The sequence below is a fragment of the Hippocampus comes genome, unplaced genomic scaffold (assembly GCF_001891065.2).
Source record: "Hippocampus comes isolate QL1 unplaced genomic scaffold, H_comes_QL1_v1.1 scaffold55, whole genome shotgun sequence".
NCBI classification, from domain to species: Eukaryota; Metazoa; Chordata; class Actinopteri; order Syngnathiformes; family Syngnathidae; genus Hippocampus; species Hippocampus comes.
This window is the reverse complement of record NW_017806170.1, coordinates 549,505-570,352: the sequence shown is the minus strand read 5'-3', so window position 1 is coordinate 570,352 and position 20,848 is coordinate 549,505. Positions and strand designations below refer to the sequence as shown.

Genomic DNA, 20,848 nt, shown 5'->3' with positions numbered 1-20,848 from the left:
CGAATGGAGTAGTCATAATTACAGTGAATATTTACATGAAAAACACTTCCAGGCCATCAATATAAAACATACGAAAAAACGGTAAGTACGGTGGTGACTGAGCACAAAATTCTCGTGTGTTCCGACACCGCCCAGCAAACGAGTTCCAAGCGCAACGTTCGGAAAGCTCGTGCGCCAGGACTGCCGTAAACCGAGTACCGCCTGCATTTTCCAAGTCACGAGAAAACTCCTCGTTGCATTGGTTGGGATTATTTGGTTTGAAGTAAATCGGGGGGAGGGGCTAACAAAATCGTCGCATCCATCCCAGAATATTATGAAAACAAAATAATTTAAATAAATAGCAAGGAACAAAACTCAACCCTACCCTGAATAAATAGTACAATCCAAAGTCTAAATTTAAAAATAAGAGAGAGAGATAGTTAAACGTTTTGGTCTAAAATCAAGTCAATGTTTTTAAGTATCTTTTTTTTTAATACATTGGCAATAAGTAAGCAGTAGTAGAACATAGATCTTTTTTTTTTTTTTTTGGTACTACAAAAATTCTATAGAAGCACTAACAGATACATTCCGTCTAAGAGTCCACGTGGATAAAAAGGCTTTATTTACCTTTTAGGAGCCAAACTCCGCGTCGAAGCCAAGTCATCTTTGGGTAAACGCCTGCCTGCGACTGTAGGGGGCGCCAGCGAGCCTGCAAAGTCATCATGGCGACAATGTCTCATACTTGGTGCCCACTACAACAGCCCAAACACACTAAACTGCTCCGTTTGGCCAGACCGTCACTTGATGTGTATTTGGTTTGTTTGGTTTTTGGCGTTTTGGAAAAAATTCTGGAAGCTATTTTTTTTCCTTTTTATCCAACCACCTGATCTTTTTTTTTTAGCACAACTACAAAAAAAAAAAATAATAATAAAATAAGCTTTGTGTAGTAAGCCAGCGGGTTGTTCAAAACAGTGGTCATAAGCACTAAAAGGTACAGTACAATAAAACGGCATCACAGCAACCCGACAAAAACGAAGGATTTCTTTGAAAAGAAACTTAGTTCAGTGAGGTCGTTCGCGTTTGCTTCCATTCGCGGGGCCGGAGAGGGAGGCTGGAGGGGGCCCCCGCCTGGCAGATATTTGGCACTCCGCCTGTGCTACACACTGAGGGCGCCGCCCCAAAAGCCACCTCTCCTCCCTCCGCACACATTTTGGTTGGTGATTTTTGGTTTGCTTCGTTCAAGTCCTCTTTTTTTTTGTCTCTTTTTGGTTTGGGTTTATTTTTGGTATCCTTTTAGAAAAGGTGTGACGTCACAGCCGTGTGTCCCACCCTAAGCCTGGTGAGCAGTCCAGTGGGCAAAAACTGACCTCCAGTGGGCAAAAACTGACCCATTTTCGGGTGGTTCAACCAACTTACCCCAAAAATCGTTCGACAAACCTGCGCCACAGGTGGTTCAACTGAACTATCCCGTTTTGTTATTCAACCGGGAAACTTTCCATGTGGGGATTTAAAGTTGCGCTGATGACCCCGGTAGTGACGGTTTGTGGCGGGGGTGGGGGAGATGGGTACTGAGTCCTGGTTTGAACTCCCATCCCGCCGCGAAATCGTCAGGGTGTCAAAGTGTCTCGGACGAGGCTCTTGGAGAAGACCTCGAAGCCTTGGAAAAAAATGCTTTGGTTTCCGTTTTGAGCGTTAAATGGCAGTGGGACGTGTGGACGGATGGCTGCGATGGATGACGACATGGACACGGGTTGATTGGCGAAAGGGCAGCGCTGAGCGATTGCGGCTTCCAATCCAAGAGGCTGCTCGGTCTTACGTTTGGAGCGCGCTACCGGAGGTGAGATGACGAGGATGATGATGATGATGATGATGAAGATGATGAGCTACATCTAAAGGCAATGCGAAGCGAATTGTAGCATCTTTATGAAATGGATGACAATGCACGTGTAGCAGTGGAGTCCTGGTCCTGGATAGCTTGACTATTTATTTACATGTCCTTGGAATAAAGCTTTTCTCTCCGTACTTTTTGGTATTTGGGATTTTGGTATGGTTGTCATTTTTTTTTTTTTGTCATTGTGTGTTCCTCCTCCTCCTCCTCAGGTCTATTTTTGGTTTCAAGCGTCTCCTCCTCCGCTTTTCTCATCAGACCCGCAAAATAAATACATTTTAAAAATCCTCCTTGGTCTTCTTTTGTCATTTTTGGTTTCGGCGCCGGATGGCAGGCCTCTCCGCTTTTCTTCTCTTGCTCAGAGAGTCTTGAGGTGCCACGCTGATGCTGATGAAACAAACTAAAAAAGATTTTTGGTTTCGGTCTTCCCCTTCCCGCCCCCTTCTCCCCACCTCTTTCCCTCCCTCCTTCTCTCCTCTTCCATTCTGTGGGTTTTTGGCATTGGAAAGCGCAGGAGGGAAGGACGGAGGGCGTCGGGAGAAAAAGAAGAAAAGCGCAAGGGAGAGGAAGAGCTAGCTTTGGTGTGAAAGGCCAGAGAGGCCCACTTTCTTCCTTCCTCCTCTCTGATTGGCCGCCCAGCGCTGTCACTCCATCTTGGGGCTGTGTGCCATTTCGCTGGATGAGCAGGAGGAGGCGGGGCTGGAGCAGGGGGAGGGGGAGCAAAGGGTGGGGCTGATGCTGCTGGCCGAGGGGGCGAATGGAGAAGGGCGCGAGGCCTTGGCCATGGCCGCGCTCAGCAGGCCGGCGCCCGGGCCCTGGCCCATGTGGAGGAGGGCCGGGTGGTTGAGGAAAAGGGAGGACGCCAGGCCACCGCCCTGGCCGCCCGATGCCCCCAGCATCATCTTGCCGCCGCCGCCCTCAAGACTGGAAAGGGGCAGCTGGCCACCACTGGCCGCCAGGGCTGAGGGACACACAAATTGCAAAAGGGTGAGAAGAACATACGCCATTGCGCATAGAATATGGAATGACGTATGTATCCATGTACAGTGGTACCTCTACTGACGAACGTCTCTTCATACCAAATTTTCAAGTTACGAAATGCCTCAAGAGGAAAATATTGCCTCTTGATACGAAAGAAATTGCAAGATACGAAAGGTACAGATACAGCATGGAGTGCTAGTCGCTGCTCCGTTTCCTGAACGCAACATACTTCTAGCTGCTCTGCCATTGAGCCTCATCCTGGCATCCCATTGGCTCAGAGGGACCTCTACCGAATGTGTCTGTGTGTGTAGATAGATAAACAGATAGAGCTGTGTCTATGCAGCGTCCTCGACATTTGACCCCCCCCCCCCCGGGCTATGAGGCGTAAATGTGAATTCACCCAGAAAAAGTGTTCACCAGTCGGGCGATCGCTCACTATGCTGATGTTTGCCTTGGATATTTTCGAAGGATTGTTAACAGCTGACAAAAGCAAACGTCCTTGGATCAGTTTGTGACAAAACGCCAGACAAAAACCACTTCTGAGAGAGAACATGAACTAAATAGGGCAAAAAACGATGAGGACGCAGTTAAAAGTTAAATGATCATCATTTTTATTCTTTATTCTTTGTTTTTTTTTTTTTTTTTACATTATGCACAACTCATTTATTGTGCAATAATCTAATTGCCACATGTATTTGTTACATATTTTGATGCATATTTACGCTTTAGAAAACATTTATGTCTGAATTTTCGGCGGGCTTGGAACGGATTAGGGCATTTACATGGAAAACGCGTCTCTACTTACAACATTTTCTCCTGAAGAAATTTCTTCCAGACCCAATTAATTTCGTAATTAGAAGTACCACTGGATGGATGTCAATTCTAACTGCTAATGATCTTTTTCGTGTGAAGATAAAGTAGACCTCCCTCAAATAATGCATTTTCACTGTGGCGTGAGACAAAGTGTGCGTTCGGAAAGTCACTGTGACATGAACACCAAGTCCCGACTTGGAGCACTTCCAGTGTGCGCCAGTGCTCCTTTTTTTTTGCTGCACTCTGAAAAACCGAACGGCACACTTGAACAACGCTCGGAGTTTCCAAACATTGGGAGAGCAACAGCGTGCTTGGAGCCTTTTTTTCCGAAGGCACCCAAAGCACCTTATTTGTGGTTGATATTTTAGCACATGTGAAAAATCTCAAGGAGCCATGCGTGGAATCGAACGGGAAGTCATCCGCTTCGCTTCTGTTTAGCGCCGCTTGCACCTTGAATTGTTTCATTATTATTATCATCACCTTGATTGACGGAGGGCACAAAGTGGTCACCAATCAGGTCAGTCATCGTGCGGCAACAGGTGCGATTGGGCCGTTGCCGCGGCAACGCTGTGTTTGTCTCAATCACATGTCCTTTGCACTGTTCGCACGGGCATCTCACGAACAAAAACAGAGGCCCGACGTGTGTTTCCTCGCTGAGCGGCACGTGTCGTAGCGAATAAATAGGTCAGTCATTTGTGACGAAGACGATGCAGGCAGGGAGAGAATGACATGAGGAAGATGAGCGCACGCAAACATGTACACACAAACGCACATTCGTGTTATAACGAGGCTACTCACACACGATGGATTTTGATGGTGTGGTTTGATTCTAAATGTGACAGAGGAGTATTGGGGCCACAGTGAAACAATAACACTTGCGTGGGGGGTCGGCATCTTACAAGACAAAAAGTTGCATACGGGATTTCCAAGATGTTTTTTTTTCTTCATGTCTTGAAGAAAACTCTTATTTTTGGGATTAAAAAAAAAGGCATTGGAGCAAAATTGGACAGATAAGGATTTTTGACGTCTACTTTGAAGAAGACTTTAAATCAGGGATGGCCAACCAGGCAGAGACTAAGAGCCAATTTTTTACTGTGTTACTGCAAAGAGCCAAACACACACACACGCACACACACACACACACGCACACACACACACACACACACACACACACACACACACGCACACACACACACGATCACGGCTCTTGGTCGAGATTGCGATCGACGTATTGGACACCCCTGCCTTAAAAACAGAGGTAATTCGCAGACTAGCTTAGCACTTAGTGCCGTTGTCTGCACATGAGCGGTGATTCAGTCATCTGATTGGTTGCCCTCTATGTCAATCAAGTAACGGGATTGGTGATAGGCTGACGTAGTACGTTCTATGTATTAAGCACCGTTGTTTTAATGGCAGCGCCATCGCCGAGGCGTTTTCGAAAATTGTCGTGTGAAAGCCCCGGAGCCGCATTGAACGAGCCAAAGAGCCGCATGCGGCTCGTGAGCCGCGGGTTGGCCACCAGTGCTTTAAATGGTACAATGGGGAGGCCGCAATGAAAAGAAAAATACACTGAGCAAAAAGTCTTACGATCCAAAAGGCTTTTATATTTGGAAGAATTTTATTTTTTTTTAATTTTAAGAAAAAATATATGTGTCACAGTCAAGGCTGCATAAATAGTTTGTTTAACTGATTTCAAAAAGATGAGTTTGTGACAGCCCTCATATTTTTTTGTTCATTAATGTTCTAGAAAGTGTTTTTATATTTGAGGGCTTGCACAGCACTGAATTGGGCTGTCGCACGCCACCAAATGCTGGGGGACAGATATTTTTGAAGACATGTCTTTTCGTGGCCCAAAAATTCCTCGGTAAAACGGAGCAAATTTGATGATGTTTGAAATGAAGTGGAGTTCTAGTCCGGCAAACACACACACCTTGAATAGTGGCCAGGGGATTGTTACCGAGGAGGGCTTGGTTCATCCCTGTGTTAACACCCATCACAGTGTTCCTGGTGTGTCACACGCACACACGCAGCAGCACACGTGCAAAGCAGACGTACAGGCAGAAGAGAAAAGATTAAGAAGAAAGGTTAGCAGCTTCAAAAAAGAATAGCAGGATATCTAATACAGTGAAACCTCAAGCGTTTACGCTTCATCCATCAACTCATTATCAAAGCTAACGTTAAAAGGCGAGATGATGATGATACAATACAACCCCCAAATGGATAGGTTCAATTTCCATAATTTCCAGTGGGGAGAATTCCGCTTAGGATTGTGAACAAATTGAGGAGCGTCCCGGAAAATAAACGCGGTTTGATTTGGGAAGGTTTCACTGTAAATGCAAGCAAACAGGTGCAAAAAGACTTGTAGATGTTTGGTCATGTGTAAAAATGAAACCAAAAGGAGCAAAGAGCATTTTTTTTTTTTTTTTTTTTTTTTTGCATCAAAGCTGCACGGTTCAGCGTGTTCTCATGAGAATTTCGAAGGAAACTGCAGAAGGTAAAAAACCTCAACACACTCCAGCCAAAGTGCAGGGCATTAACCCCCCCCACCCCCCCTGAAAAAAATCTGTTTTCGTACAACGAATTTGTCAAGAATCCTCTTAAATTCTCACGAGAACAGCCTCCTTGCTATGAGCCCGTGACGCACGTGTGACGTGCTTGTTGTCCTTACCTCAAGTTTGCAGCGAAGTCGCTGATGTAGCTCGACACCTCACCGTTCTTTTTACCCACACGCCACAAGCTGTGAACACACGCGCGCACAAGATCAGAACGCCTTGTTGAGACGACGCTGCCTCGAGTCCGACCGAAAAGCTGTAAATAACTGACTGACGCCCTCCCCGCAAAGAGTTTGAAATGGTGTGGGCACACCACCATATGGCCGCAAAGCACTTAGAATAGAGAGGATCATTATTTAAAAAAAACAAAACAAAAAAAAACAAACAAAAACAAAACATTTTTCTTGGAACAGATGATTGTTTTAATCTTGATTTTGACTCTGGGGAAAACTGTGTAGCTTTATCTAACGCCTGCATTTATTTGCGTTCATGTTGAGGTTAAAATAAATCAATAAAAATTTAAATAAATAGGAGCAGATCAATAGGATGTACCGCTAACAGGCATTTCCCCTGAAAAATAGAAAAAAAGATTTTGAGAAACTTTATTATTTATTAATCTTGTGTTTTTAGGTCGGAAAAACAAATACTGTATTTGGTCGGCATAACTGTGTGACTGTCGATATTTGCTGGCTTCGAAATGACTCGGCGGCGTCTGCATCGCTTTCTCCATTGCCCGCGTTGCAGTCTGCGTGTTCTCGGCATGCATCTTACCCGGCGTTGAGATTGAGGGCGCTGTGGCCGGGTGTGGCCGGGCTGGCTGTGCTGCGCGGAGGAGCGGCGGGAGGAGCCGGAGGAGGTGTCACTGGGGAGGGGGCGGAGCTAGAGGTGAGGCTGGAGGTCAAGGGGCAGATCGGGGACATGGTGGTCGCCGCTGTGCTACTGAGACTGGTCACGGCCTGGGACAGCTGGTTGCTCATCTTTTCGGGCCAAAAAAAAAAAGAGAGATGATCATACATAAATGGAACCCATGTTGATTGTTTGGATTGGCTACACATAGCTGTCTAGCGTAGCTGCGTTTGGTCAGTATTATGATTGTGAGCCGGTCCTTGGGAAAAAAAAAAAATTCTGCAAAGGGGTGGAAGTAGCAATGAAGTCTGAGTTCCCCCAGTTGTACAGAATTTGTTTGGGGGGGAAAAAAACGATGGCTATAAACAGTGACATTTAAGCTATATATAGCCCGCGCGATAGCTGGGCGGCACTATCGCGGGGGAAGACGGCATTTATGGAGCAGGTCAAATGTCAAAGTTGCGGGCTGACGCACCACGGGCTGTAGCAGGTGGGGTTGTGCGCAGGCGGGGGCATTGGCGGGCTGGCTGGGCAGGGGAGGGGTGGAGCTGCTGGGGTTGATGCGCTTCTCCTTCTGCCGGCGGTTGCAGAACCACACGCGAATCACCTCCTTCTCCATGTTGAGCTGTTCAGCGATCAGCAGGATCTCTTCTGAGGTAGGCTTTTGGTTCTGCAACGACAGCTCAGCTCATTCAGCCCACGCCGACCGGCACGTTTACGCTTCACTTTGTCACTTAAGAAGAAAGTGCAGTCTTTCATCAAAAATTCGATGCTGAGTGATGCAAACAGAAAAAGCTCAAGGCTAACACACTGCAGCATTTTAGCGCACCTCCCAACATGTCAAGCTTGTTAGGAAATCCATATCAGGTGACATCAACGCATTCTTATTGGCCACTCGATATAGCAAAAGTGACATTGATATTCAGGATACTTATTTATTAAAAAAAAAAAACAACAAAAAAAGGATTCCTGCATTTAATGAATAACTGAACTGCTTTATCCACACAAGGGCAAAAACAAGTTACATTTGAAGAAGTGAAATTGTGAAAAATATAGAAAATTATTTGTTCATAAATCTCATATATATTTCTTCCAATGCTCTTCTCTCAGCATTTAAACAATGTTTACTAAAAATATTTTAAAGTTGTCAAAAACCGAATTTTGTTTTGAATTAGCATTGGTGTGAAATGCTACTCGACAAGATACAACAAATATTTTAGATCATCCTTAGCTGTCTCAGCATTGACTCCAAAAGTAAAATGCATTTGATTTACTTTTTTAATCGATAGATTTTGGATCGGCATAAGTGTAAATGCTTATCTCATAACATGAAATTGATGATTGCAAAGAAAATGTAAAAGCACTGAATTACATTTTAAAATACTTTGGATTTCTTTTAATGTGAGGGATTTAATCAACACAATTCAATCAATAACAACATTTTAAAAATAGTTGGTGACAAAAACATTGTTTTTTTTTGCAACATAGAAGAAAATAGAAGAAGAAGAAGAAGGTGCCCCGCATCTTACCGTCAAGAAAGCACGCTCCAGGGCAACGCGTACATTGGTCTCGATGCTGGTTCTCTTCTTCCTGCGGCGGCCGGGCATGCCGTCGAAGCCCAGCGAGGGCGAGGACAGCGAGCTGGGGCTGGGAAGGGTGCTGTCGATGGACATGGTCTCTGGAAGGGGCGGCGGTCACCAACACACGGTCACAATCGACCCACTTGGCATCACCATCATCATGTCACGTAGGCCAAACAAAGAAGGACGAGGGTGGAACCTGCGTCGTTGAGCCACTTCTCCAGCAGCGGTTTCAGCTTGCACATGTTCTTAAAGCTCAGGTTGAGGGCCTCGAAGCGGGAGATGGTGGTCTGGCTGAAGTCGTTGCCGTACAGCTTCCCCATGGCCAGGCCGACGTCTCCCTGCGGGGATGGCCGCTAGATTGACTCGCCGCAAGAAACCACCCGGCAGACGCGAGGAGGACGACAAGGTTGGACAGGACGACTTACCTGAGTGAAGCCCAGTTTGATGCGTCTCTGTTTGAAAGTGCGGGCGAACTGCTCCAGCTCCTCCAGATCGCTGGGCTCCTCGGGGTGAGAGGGCACGGGGGGTACCGAGGTCAGGCCTCCGCTCACCTCCATGCTCTTGTCTCGCTGAAATGGGAAAGCGCCATTAGAAACTCGACTGCAACGCATCTGACGTTTGCAAATATTCTTTTCATGTCTTCGAGTCATGCATCCATTTTCTGTGGTGCTTCATATGCATTAAGGTCGCAGCCTCAACAGTCATCGATCATGCTGCCCAATTCAAGACCATTTCTTTGTGAAAGCAGAAGAGAGAAACATTTTTTCAGCTATTTTTATAGTTCTGTTATGATATTTTATGCCCCAAAAATTTTCGTATGGATGGAAGGAGCTCTATGAATGTTCTGAACTTCTGTTTTTCCTTTTTTTTTTTTTTTTTTGAGCAAGTTGAGCTACTTGACTTGGTGGCAGTCAAATAGCGCCTGCCTCAATTTATCTGAGCCAACCATAATGACATTGCACACAGAATTTCACAGAAAGAAACCAAATGTGGTTCCTTGTTTAAATGAGAGCGATCGCAACGTGAATTCTTCCTACCTGTGCTTGCAGTCCCATTCTACTCTGAGCAGACAGTAGGCTCCCTTGGTTTGGTTGAGGTAGCGGAATAAGATTTGGTGTCGATAGGAGTCCTGAAATCAATAATGACGTCAAGTAAACGATGGGATCCTTTCGGAATAAAAGGTCACGCTACCTTGCTGGCTCTGCTGCGCTTGCGGGAGGAGGAACTGCGCAGGTGACGGCAGCGAGTGGCCGGGCACCAACACCAGCTGCTGGAGCTGCAGCAACTGCTGGATGTCCTAATGAAGACCAGACCACAGCACACCAAGACCACGTCAAACAATAAGACAGCAGCAGAAGTGCGGGTGGAGGCAGAAGGAGGCGGGGGTGGGGGAAAGGGCATGCCAGGTGAAAAAAGGAATTATGAAACAGGGGTACTCAAACTTTCATCTCAGATTCTGAACGCCGGTCAAAGAGAACTAACTTGTGCAATATTTTACAAAATCACCTCTTCACCTTTATCTTTTTCTGGGGAAGCTACTGTACAACCCGAGCTTGACCAGGCTCCTCCCACGTCACAAAGATGCATCACTTCCAACATACTTCCTCGATACCAATGACTACTTTTGGGGGCTCAGCAAGTTACGGCTGGCGGAACCCAGTTTGAGAACCACTGTTGTCAAGACTTGCTCAGGAGGCATTCGACGGCTCCCGATTGGCTGCCAGTACCTGGGCGGTGAGCTGGATTGGCTGAGAGAGGGCAAGCTGGGGTGGAGGAGGTGGGGCAGGGACGCTTTGGGCAGTGTGTTCCTGTGTGCTCTGTCCCTGACCCTGCTGGCCTGTTTGTCCTGCCTGCTGCTGCTGCTGCTGCTGCTGCTGCGCCTGCTGCTGCCGCTTGTGGGCCTGCTGATTGGCTGCCGCGGCGGCCGCTGCCTGAGCTTGCTGCGTGGCCTGGGCGGCGGCGTGGGCAGCATGAGCGGCATGCGCGGCGCTGGACTGCTGCACGGCGGCGGCCAGCAGCTGAGCCTGGGCCTGCTGCAACAGGAGCTGCTGCTGCGCCGGCAACAGAGCCGTGAGCTGCAAGCGGCGCCGTAGCGAGAGAGCAAGTGTTCAGAAGTCGCGGGCCAAAGCAAAAGCAAAGAGTGAGCGCAAGAGAGAAGGGCGCGAGTGGATGGATGGCTGTGTTCGGACTCACCTCTTAGCCACTCTATAGTGAGGTTACCATTTTGTAATGTTGTTCATTTCAGTCAACAAATTCATATCGTTCACTATATACAAACCGCTACGTTTGTATTATATTTTGTTTCTCTTTCTATCATGCTTTTAGTGGTTTCGGTAAAGCACTTTAAATTGTCTTGTGCATGAAACGTGCGATACAAACAAACCTGCCTTGCCGAAGTGCATGATTCTGAACGCAACCTGCTTGCGTGTGTGCGTGAGGTCTCACCCCCGCAAGCTGGGACCCGGTCAGCATGAGTTGTGTGTGTTGCAGTGCCGTCTGGGAGGGGGTGGGCCCGTGAGAGGGAGCCAGTGCCGGGGATGGTTCGCCACACTCTTCCATCTTATTCTAAAAGGAACAAAGGAAAGAAAGCAACGGGAAACGTTAACAGGCAACCTGCTGCCTTGCTCATGTGTGTGTGGGGGTGGGGGGGGGCCATCATGAAGTCAAGATAGCACTGCACGCCAAAAACAATTACACTACAAGGCTTAGTGTATGAATTCAAAACACTGACGTCATCTGTTCTAGTCATCGCTTCCAGCACACCAAAAATTTTTAAAAAGCTTTCGAACATTTAAAATTTAAAAAATAGCACTCTTCACTACTTACATAATTTAATAGATAGTAAACAAACAAAAAAAAATGTCAACCATATGGGCATCTTGACAATTCAATTGGCCATGACGGGGGAGTATAATACTTCAAGACATACAGAATATTACAGTGCACCCTATCCCCCTTAAGACTTTTTTGGGGGTGGAGAGAACATTTTTGAAACCTATTTTCATAATTTTTTTCCATGTCAACCCAGCATGCACCAAGAGAGAGATGTGTACAAGTGACATGTCTCGAGAGAATTTTGGAGGACACACACACACACACACACACACACACACACACAAAAAACGCTATTCGTGTTGTTCTTTTCACTTGCACAAAGCGATGAATATACCGTCCAGGATGGATCATGTCTCAACTAGAAAAGACGAGACTCTTCCCGCCCACTCGTTTGCATTTCTTCCACGGCATATGCAAATGTTGGCTTTATTTAGGCATTCTGGGAAATGAAGGGTGTGGGGGATACCGCCATACTGGCGTGCTTGTTTACTTAAGGCAGGAACACAAAAGCAGCAAGTCAGAACTCTGCCGCTTGCCGTCAAGCAATTTTCTGCGCCACGTTAAGACACAAAAGACGAGCAAACACGAAGACGCGCACGCAGGCAGAGTCACAAAAGCCACTTACCTTGCCGCCGCTCAGGCTCGGTGAAAGGGAAAAAGGATTGACCTTCATTGACTGAGCCTTGATGAAGAGAAAAAGGACAGAACCGAAGGACTGATTGAAGAACTGATTTTTCATTTCCAAGGAGAGCACACACAAAAAGAAATGCGACAATCATTTCGCTCGGACTCAAATGTTTTACCGGCGATGTCAGGATTTAACCCATTTTGGGACACCGCGTTTACGACAGTGGGGATTCAAATCCATATTGCATCGCCGCAAACGGCCGTCCTTTTTCGACAACACTTCTCCTCATTTGGGACACCTGTGGGCTGGAGCTGCTTTCAGCTGACTTTAGGCAAGAGGGTAGGTATGCTCTGGACTGGTTGCCACTTAATAGAAATAACCACTGACTTTCACATCTAATGGTGGCCCAGGGGTATCTCTGTCAGACCACTACATACCGTCAATGCAAATCCAAAAGTGCACTTTTGGATTTGGACTGAGAAGGTTTGGTGTCTGAAGCAGCCCGGCTGAAAAAGGATGTTGTGATGAGGCAAAAAAACGAAGGCGACCGGCGCACACTGGATAAAAGAGCATGAATCAAGGTTAGCCTCATGTCGTTAGCTTCGGCTAGCCTGAAAGCCACCAATGGGTGCACAGATGGTTGTCTATGTGTGCCCTGATATTGACTGGCAAGCATTCCAGGCTGTCATCGGCCTCTCGCACCAAAAGTCAGCTGGGTAGGCTCCAGCTCAGCCAATAGCGACCCTCATTTGGACAAGCGCTCTCGAAACTGGGACGGGAGCTGTGATGACGTACCTGGTGATTAGATTCGGATCCATTGCGCTCGGATTCTGCATGGAAAGACAAAAGCAAGCAATGAGGACAAACAATAGCTACAACACACTGAGTGCAGTTTCCTCAACGGTGGTGGAATAAAAAGGAAGGGGGGGGGGGGGAAACCTCCCGAGTGTACTTTATACACAATGATGCACTGACATGCAAGTAAACTGACATGACTGAAAAGAATCCAAACATGGTTGAAATTGTGATCATTCAAATTGGATGCTCGAAGATTTGATCATGTGAATTGGAGAAAAACGGGCAGCAAAATAAAGACAAAATTGGGTTTTATACTCATGGCCAGTCAATGTCTAGCAATTGTGAAGATCACTGAGCAGGAAAAAAAGTGGGGAAAAGGAGTGAGCAAAAGCAGCCTTTTTTTTTTTTGGTTAATAACTCAATTTCCACTAACAGCTGTTGACAAAGGTAGTATGAGGACCACTAGCGATACACAAAAGAATCACTGAACTAAAGGCTCAAACATTTATGGTATAGGAACAACTTTTTTTTTTTTAATCCATTACATGACATTTAAAAAATACCGTTCAGTCGTATTTAACTTCAGCACAACACAGTTTTGCATTTAATATTTTCGAATATTTTTATTTTAACATCGTTCAGAATAATTTTTAAATCCCTAAATTCAAATTCGGCGTAATGTTCAAACTGCCTATAATGTTGCAGTGGCTTGAACGAGGCGACGGCATTTGAATGTTGGTCATGATAGTAGTACTTGAAGACTAACCACTTGCTTTACAATATTCCAAATTGTGCCGCAAACCTCATTTTCAGGCTCGTGTCATGCACGAGTTGGATCTTGGATCCGATTACGAGCACCAAAACATCCACCAGTAGTTTTGTCTCACCAATAACACGTAGTTGTCCTTTTAGTACTGCGAAAGCTGTACTGCTAGTTTGCATATACTTGTACTGAAGTTGAGAGTGTGAGCAGAGTTGTGGTCGTCGTCGTCATCACCTGTGCTGTCCAGCGGCGAGTCAGCTCCAAGTTTCTCAAGTTCAGCTGGCCTTGGCATCCTGATTTCTGCAGCACACAAATGCATGTTTTCAAATCTGGGCCGCGCACAGCGTTTTGATGACGACAACAGGAAAGAGAGGAGCCTTGAGGTACAGGGTGGGAGTGCTGTCAGACCACAGTGACGCCCCCCCACACACACTGTACACGGAAGGTGGGTGAATCTCTCACATCAAGTGCACCGGGGCCCACTTGCTTTCATTCATTCATACTTTCCAATTAAAGAGAGTAGGCTGGGGCTAAATTTAACGCGAGACAATTTGCGTGGGAGCACTTTTTGGATCCGTGACAGGTCTTGTGTGTGTGTCATTCATTGCGGGTCCTCGTGGATTCATGGTTGAAACTGTTCACATTTTTGTGCTATTTAAGGATTTTGCTTCATTTTTTTTTTCCTTGCCAATAAACCGCAAGATGAAGTCGCAATGCAGTTCGAGAGCCCCCCCTCCTTTCGTGCGCAAACACACACACACACACGCACACGCACACGCACACGCACACACACACACACACACACACACACACACACACACACAGCCACTTCCCTTTTGTGAAAACATGCAAATCTGCCCAACGACTAACTAATTATAACATGCCACCTGCATAATAAACTCACCCCCCACTCTCCTCTTTCCACTCTATACTTTTTGTGATTGAAATTGAATATGCGATTATTTTTAAGATACTCTTCCTCTGTATTTTTTTTAACACAGACAAGCAATATAAATTAATTAATTTATATTGCAATAAAAATATCATATATATATATATACACACACACACGTACATTTTAGTCTTGCGGAGTAAGTTAGCCATAGGTCACAATTTCAGCAAATGAAGCATGAATTAATATGAAAAAATTGATCGACTTCAATTAGAGTTGTTAGCTTCCGAAAAAGTTTGACTTGCAGTCTTTTAAGCCTTCACGAAGACAACTCTGCAAAATGTGTGTGGCATGAACACACTGCAAGTCAGTGAGTCATAAATCAGATTACTTTTGAAGTTACTTAAAAGATTGCCGACACTGCGAAAGCTTTCGTGAATTCATTCACTCGTCATGTCCCAATTTTGTACAACACAGCTTCTTATTTTGACATCATTTGGGTTGTGGCAACAGAGGAGAAAAAAAACAAACTTGAAAGCACAATTGGCACAAGTAGACTCCTGGTGCGGGGCGTGGGGGGTTGTGTGTTCTTCTTTCCGGGTAATAAAAAGGCCATCATGTCTTTTTGCTGGCAAGCTTGCACGGTGGACAGAAGTCCCGGCCAATATCGATTCCCAGATGACACGAAGAGGTTAGCGGCTAACGTAACGGCTGAATGGTGTGCGGAGGAACAGTACATCAAGATGCTTTGGCGTCCTCTCACTTCCCCACGTTACTTCCCCATTATAAGATTAGTAGCGTGTGTTACTTACTGGTAACATTAGCATGTTCAAACACCCCACACGCACAAGCAGATAATAGTGCCGCCTTTTTACGTCATTTTCAAGGAAACACTTCGAAAAGAGTGCTCATTTGGCCCGCTGATGACCCAGCGGAGGATATGCTCCTATCGAGTGCATCTCAGCAGTTCTGTGCAACATTTTGTGCTGTATAATCCGGTGTCATGTTTATATGATGCAATGCACACACTAAATTCTAAATAATTTCCTCTGGCCGAAGCTCTTCAAGAAACTTATGACCACAGTGAGGAGAAATTCAATTATTAAAATAAATAAATAAATAAATAAAATCTATACACTAAAAGGGATTATTTTACCGATGCTCCTCTGTCAGTAGACACAATACGATTAATTTATTCCATTTGACTTTGGTTTATTTGTCCTCCTATGCAGTCTTTCTGGTGGCTAGGGAAAAAAAAAAACTTTGGAGTTGTTTATGAGAGCAAAGCTTTCCTTCCAATGAAAAACGCTGCACAGTGGTGCCCTTAAGATACGAGTTGAATTTGTCCCGTGACCACATTTGTGACTCAAACCACTCCAGTTTCAAGTCAACGATGGAAATGAATGGAAACAACGAACATTTGGTGATGTGTGACATCTCAGCTCCTCGCAAAGGACAAAGACTAAATCACTGAGTGCTGTTATACTGAATGTCTAAGTTGCCTTGTTTGAGTTCAAATATCAGTTCCTGAAAAGGTCCATAAATTACCCATTACGTGTTGGCGTTGGCGTTAAGATCGCACACTAAAGGCTAAGCTTTGTGTTGCTCTGAAAGAAACATGTAAATCTCATTACTTTATGTTTAATTTGACACTACACTTCAACTGAGCGTGGAAATAGAAACTTGAAGCCTCTCTTTTTTCTTTTTTTTTTTTTTTTGAACAATTGTTGACTATTTGACATTAAGCGAGCCGAGTTCACTGTCACAATGCAGTGCTCAGAACTCAAAAAACCTAATCTGGGTCACTAGCATCTCAAGACACCAGTGTATATTTCATGCAAAAGAAAAGGTTTCAGTCACATTGGTTCATTTTTCTCAAATGTTTCAAAAATTGAACGAAGAAAACAACATTTGTTGAATCATACTTTCGTCTTGTTCGCATGGCCTTTGGAGGACTAAAAAAATAAAATAAAAATCAAACAAGCATGAAACTAAACTTGGTCAAGGACCATTGACTGTTTCATATTACTATCTACTTAATTGCCCTTTTTTATGATTATTATTATTTTCATTATTAAATAGGGAGTGCTTTATACAGCAATTGCTCCCCAACCGACGATCGGGGCAATGTTATGACGAAAAGGGTTGTTAAGTGCATTAAATACATAAATGCAACTGAACAATGAAAGAAAAAAAATATCTACAAGTTTTTAATCGGAGAAAAACAAAAAAAAAAGTCAGCAGTAAAAATGGAGCAATTGTGTAACCTCGATCATTTTAAGTCGGGTGAATTTCTAGTTTGTTGTGACATTTGTAGCATCATTGCACCACTGTCGGGGGTCAATTTAGCCAGCTCATACGGAGAATTATTAATAACATGAAAAGACATCTCGGATTCACCACTGAGGGAGGGAGAAAGGAGACATTTAAGAGGTAATTGGCTGCGGGTACTAACAAGCGCTCTTGACCTCCAGCTGACCATCACAACACGATCACGTCTTGTGATTTACACAAAAATGATCAGACAAAATTTAACCTGCACATGAGGTAGTGCGGCAAATTAGCAAAATTAGTGGCCAACTTTAACAAAACGCACTTTGCTGATCGTAAAGACAAATGAGATCATACGTGAATAAAAATAAAAAAATACAAGGTATAGACTGCCCACAACATAACATTGACCTTTCCTGTCCACCTTAACTCCCCGCCCACAGGCTACCCCCTTGCTCTCCAATTAGACACACACACACACACAGTGCCCTCCTGGCGTAATTGGTTGCCAAATTAAGTAGTCCACACTCACCTGGCAACCACATGGTGGAGAAGAATGAATCCTTGCTTTATGCAATTGCTGCTGTCTCAGTCAAAAAAAAGTCAGTGCAACAATGTGCGTGAGTGTGTATATGTGTGTGCGCGCACGGGTAAAGAATAACTCACTGTAATACACACACAAAAGGACAGTCACGCTCTCTCTCTCTCTCTCTCTCTCTCTCTTTCTCCCTTTCACTCACTCAGTCACTAAGCCACTCCTCCTCCACTATCACAACCTGCACCGCGACAGAAAGTGAGGGTCAACAATGTGTGGTAAGTGGGCCTGAAGGTAAGGAAAGAAGGAAGGAAGGTTGGCAGTGAAAGAAGAGAAAGAAATGAAAAAGGCGGGAGGAGAGAGGGATGATGAGTATGTGACAGTACGAGAGTGGGAGGGACAGAAGATGTCAGGTGGATGACAGACCGGAGTGGAAAGTGACAGCGCAGCTGGAAAGTGCCACTCACACGCTGCACACTGGAAGGAAAAGAGTCACAACACACTCGACTCGTATGCATTGGATGCAGGGTTGACCATCCCACACGTGCGGCCATACAATAACATCCTCAATGTGGCGGAAATTTGATGAGGGCGTTTGGGGGAAGGGGAGGAAATAGACCAACCCACTGCTGCTAAAACTGGATGTAGGCTGGGGGAGGAGGTTTTTTATTTTTTTTTTTGTCAAGCAGAATTATTAATTAAAAGAACACATTTGAGCATCGCGGTGGAATGGTGAACCAGTTTATTGATGTGGAGTCATTCTAGAGCTCGCTGGAACGGGTGGAATTCCAATATAGAGAATATAGAAAACACAGATTGTTTGGGGGCGGTGGGTCCTCCTCGATAACATTTTCCCACTCTCTAGTTCAGTATTCACCAATACCAACACCAAGTCACCGAATTTCTATTACACCTATGACATAAGGCAGAACTGTCACTTTACGATACAGAATTCAAGTTCAAAATAAAATATTTTGGATTCATTTGTCATAGATAAACAAGAGTGAAAAAAACAGACAACTCTCTGAGTTTTAGTCTTTGTTCAAAATGAATTCAAACGCGCCGCCGTCAAAAGAACAGTTAACGTAAAATGACAAAATAATACAACATGACACAGAAGACACAGACAGTCGTGCAATCTTAACCACTTTTCCTGCATACACTTTGGTGTTTGAAACAGTTCGATAGATGAAAGAGGAGCAAATCAAAGTGTCGTTTACACCAGTGGATCAAAGACGTCGTGCGGAAAATGTGCACGCGTCTGCTACAAGCTAGGTTTGAAAGAAACAAGAAGCTGTAGTGCCCAAAGTAATACAGGTTCAACCGTTAACTGTTAAGCACAACACGGTTAAGTTGTAAAATAGGGCTGGCGATAGACCTGAACAAAACCATCACAATGATGTTCACCCAATATTGACAACTATACTGTAGTTGTACTTGATACTTGATATCTACTTTTTACCCATTCACAATAAGACAAAAAAATATTAAATGATCTAAAATACAATTTAAAAAAATAACTATTCAGAGGGAAAATGCCATTCACATTACAAAAGATAGGGGGAAAAAAATGAAGGGAACAGGTGAGTATAGCACATTGTATAATACTACGAGTATAACAACGTGCTACGTTGCTTGTACATTGTACTTTTCTGGATGGCAGCAGGTAAATCGGAATTAGAATCAGTTAGCAAATCGATGTATAAATGTTGGTAGTAACACACTAAGACTGCGCTCTAGGCAGAATGATAAATCTTCCAAACCCACAATATAAATGAGCCCCTAAGCACTGTCATGTCACTTGCAGTCGACAGTGCCTGGCAAAATGGCTGCCCCCCCCCCTCCCACCCCGACATGGAGGAAAAAAGGGATGAATTTTGCTGCTTATTGGATATTCCGCAAACGCAATATTCATTAGGATAAAAGTGTGGACTCGTGGGGGTGAAGAACATTTTTGACTTGACTTCCCTTTTTAAGTGTGAAATGATGCCAACCAAGCTTTGTCTCTTCCCTTTTATTCACTCCTTCCTAACAAGTATGTTAGATTCATTAAAAACTCGAAACTGTCCATAAAAGGTATAAGGTAGATGTCGTGCAACGGGCGTCGTGCAACGGGGTGGAGACTAGTCCCCCCCCCCCCCCCCCTTCCGGGACCCAAATGAGGACAAGCGCCATTGAAAAAGCAATGGCTGGATAGTTGACGCTTCACTATGACAGGAGGTTCAAGTGGCCACAAGGTAGCGCTGTTGAGCCGCAAATCAATGAGGAGGGAAGGCAGTGTGGCCTCTCATGGTCACTTTTCCACAGCAACACGATTCCCTCAATTGCCACTGGAAACGTATAACTAACTATTCTAAAGGTTGACAATTACCAAAGTGTAATGCACATTCTCCATTTTAAGAAGACTGTCATATTAAAAATCAGCATCAATATATTAGGAACAGAAAACCACTAAAAAATGGGGGCAGACATTTGTTTCAATAAAAGGGAATTTAATTGGACTCAATATTATCTTCCCCAAACGGAGTCAACAAAAATGCCAAATATTAAAATTGACTGTCCTCTAAATGACAATTCGACAACGTCAAGAAGCGAGGCCGACTGGATGCGCGCGACACTGTGGTGCGGCCACTCCGACCTGTCTACTGTACGGTGGGAATAAACATTCAGACCTTCCGCAGTAGGTGCTGCGGGTTAGGTTCACAATGGAGTCTTTTACAAAAGTACAACATTAATTTCGGAAATGATTGACAATAGATGTGTATTAACCGAGGAGGATTATTTTCAGTTTTTTTAAAGACACTGAAATGATCAGGGGTGATTATTTACAAAACTGCAAGTGAGAGGAGTAATCTATTTCTGCAAACATATTTTTACACTTCTTAAAAAATGAACATTTCTGCATTATTACATAATTCAACTACAGTCAATCACAGTGGTTTGGAGGCCCTTTTTGTTCCTTTTTTTTTCAAATGTTAAAACAAATACAGATTATTTTTATGGTTTACCCCACGCAAAACAAAAAAATGTATTTTAGTTTACATTAAATTTGTAAACTCAACTCAAGGGAATGTGGAGTGAAAAACAAAAAGACAACTATGATGGAGAAAAAAAAACAAGTCAGAAACACTTGACGAGTGACCTCACTGAAAAATATAGTGTCTTGTATTTACTCAATTTTATTTCATCAAGTGGATGCACACAAAATAACATCATCAGGATCCAGATACAATTTTTAAGTAGATGTAAAGTTCTACTGAAAAATTGCGTCTGGATGCAGATGATTTTATTTCATGCAAGTACTTGACAAAATAAAATTGAGGAAATTCAACACACGATTCATTTTTTTCCATTGTGGAACACCAATTGCCTCCACATAATGGAAGGTAGTACAGTACTGCGCAAGGACATTCACTCCACAATCCACACCATTTACCTGCCGTTGGTAGGCGCTGCTGTTTTGGTTAGCAAAGTCTATGAGCGA

The 20,848-nt window shown here is 44.3% G+C and overlaps 1 protein-coding gene across 3 annotated transcripts in view; it reads right to left on the bottom strand.

The window, feature by feature from the left end:
• Window positions 1-320: 320 nt before the first annotated feature.
• Window positions 321-20,848, bottom strand: part of pou2f2b (POU class 2 homeobox 2b) — an 87,845-nt gene continuing 67,317 nt past the window's right edge. The window contains exons 1-16 of one of the 3 annotated variants that reach the window (XM_019896152.1): window positions 17,362-17,503; window positions 13,901-13,966; window positions 12,901-12,935; window positions 12,103-12,159; window positions 11,088-11,207; window positions 10,370-10,717; window positions 9,834-9,939; window positions 9,680-9,771; window positions 9,068-9,211; window positions 8,839-8,980; window positions 8,589-8,737; window positions 7,535-7,729; window positions 6,985-7,190; window positions 6,330-6,398; window positions 5,592-5,665; window positions 321-2,828 (exon numbers count right to left, since the gene is read on the bottom strand). In XM_019896152.1, coding sequence (XP_019751711.1) covers window positions 2,512-2,828; window positions 5,592-5,665; window positions 6,330-6,398; window positions 6,985-7,190; window positions 7,535-7,729; window positions 8,589-8,737; window positions 8,839-8,980; window positions 9,068-9,211; window positions 9,680-9,771; window positions 9,834-9,939; window positions 10,370-10,717; window positions 11,088-11,207; window positions 12,103-12,159; window positions 12,901-12,935; window positions 13,901-13,966; window positions 17,362-17,374 — 2,133 coding nt within the window. In that variant the 5' untranslated portion in view covers window positions 17,375-17,503 and the 3' untranslated portion in view covers window positions 321-2,511. Of the gene's footprint in view, window positions 2,829-5,591; window positions 5,666-6,329; window positions 6,399-6,984; window positions 7,191-7,534; window positions 7,730-8,588; window positions 8,738-8,838; window positions 8,981-9,067; window positions 9,212-9,679; window positions 9,772-9,833; window positions 9,940-10,369; window positions 10,718-11,087; window positions 11,208-12,102; window positions 12,160-12,900; window positions 12,936-13,900; window positions 13,967-17,361; window positions 17,504-20,848 lie in introns of those variants that run through there. The other 2 variants (XM_019896151.1, XM_019896153.1) reach the window with 2 other exon arrangements.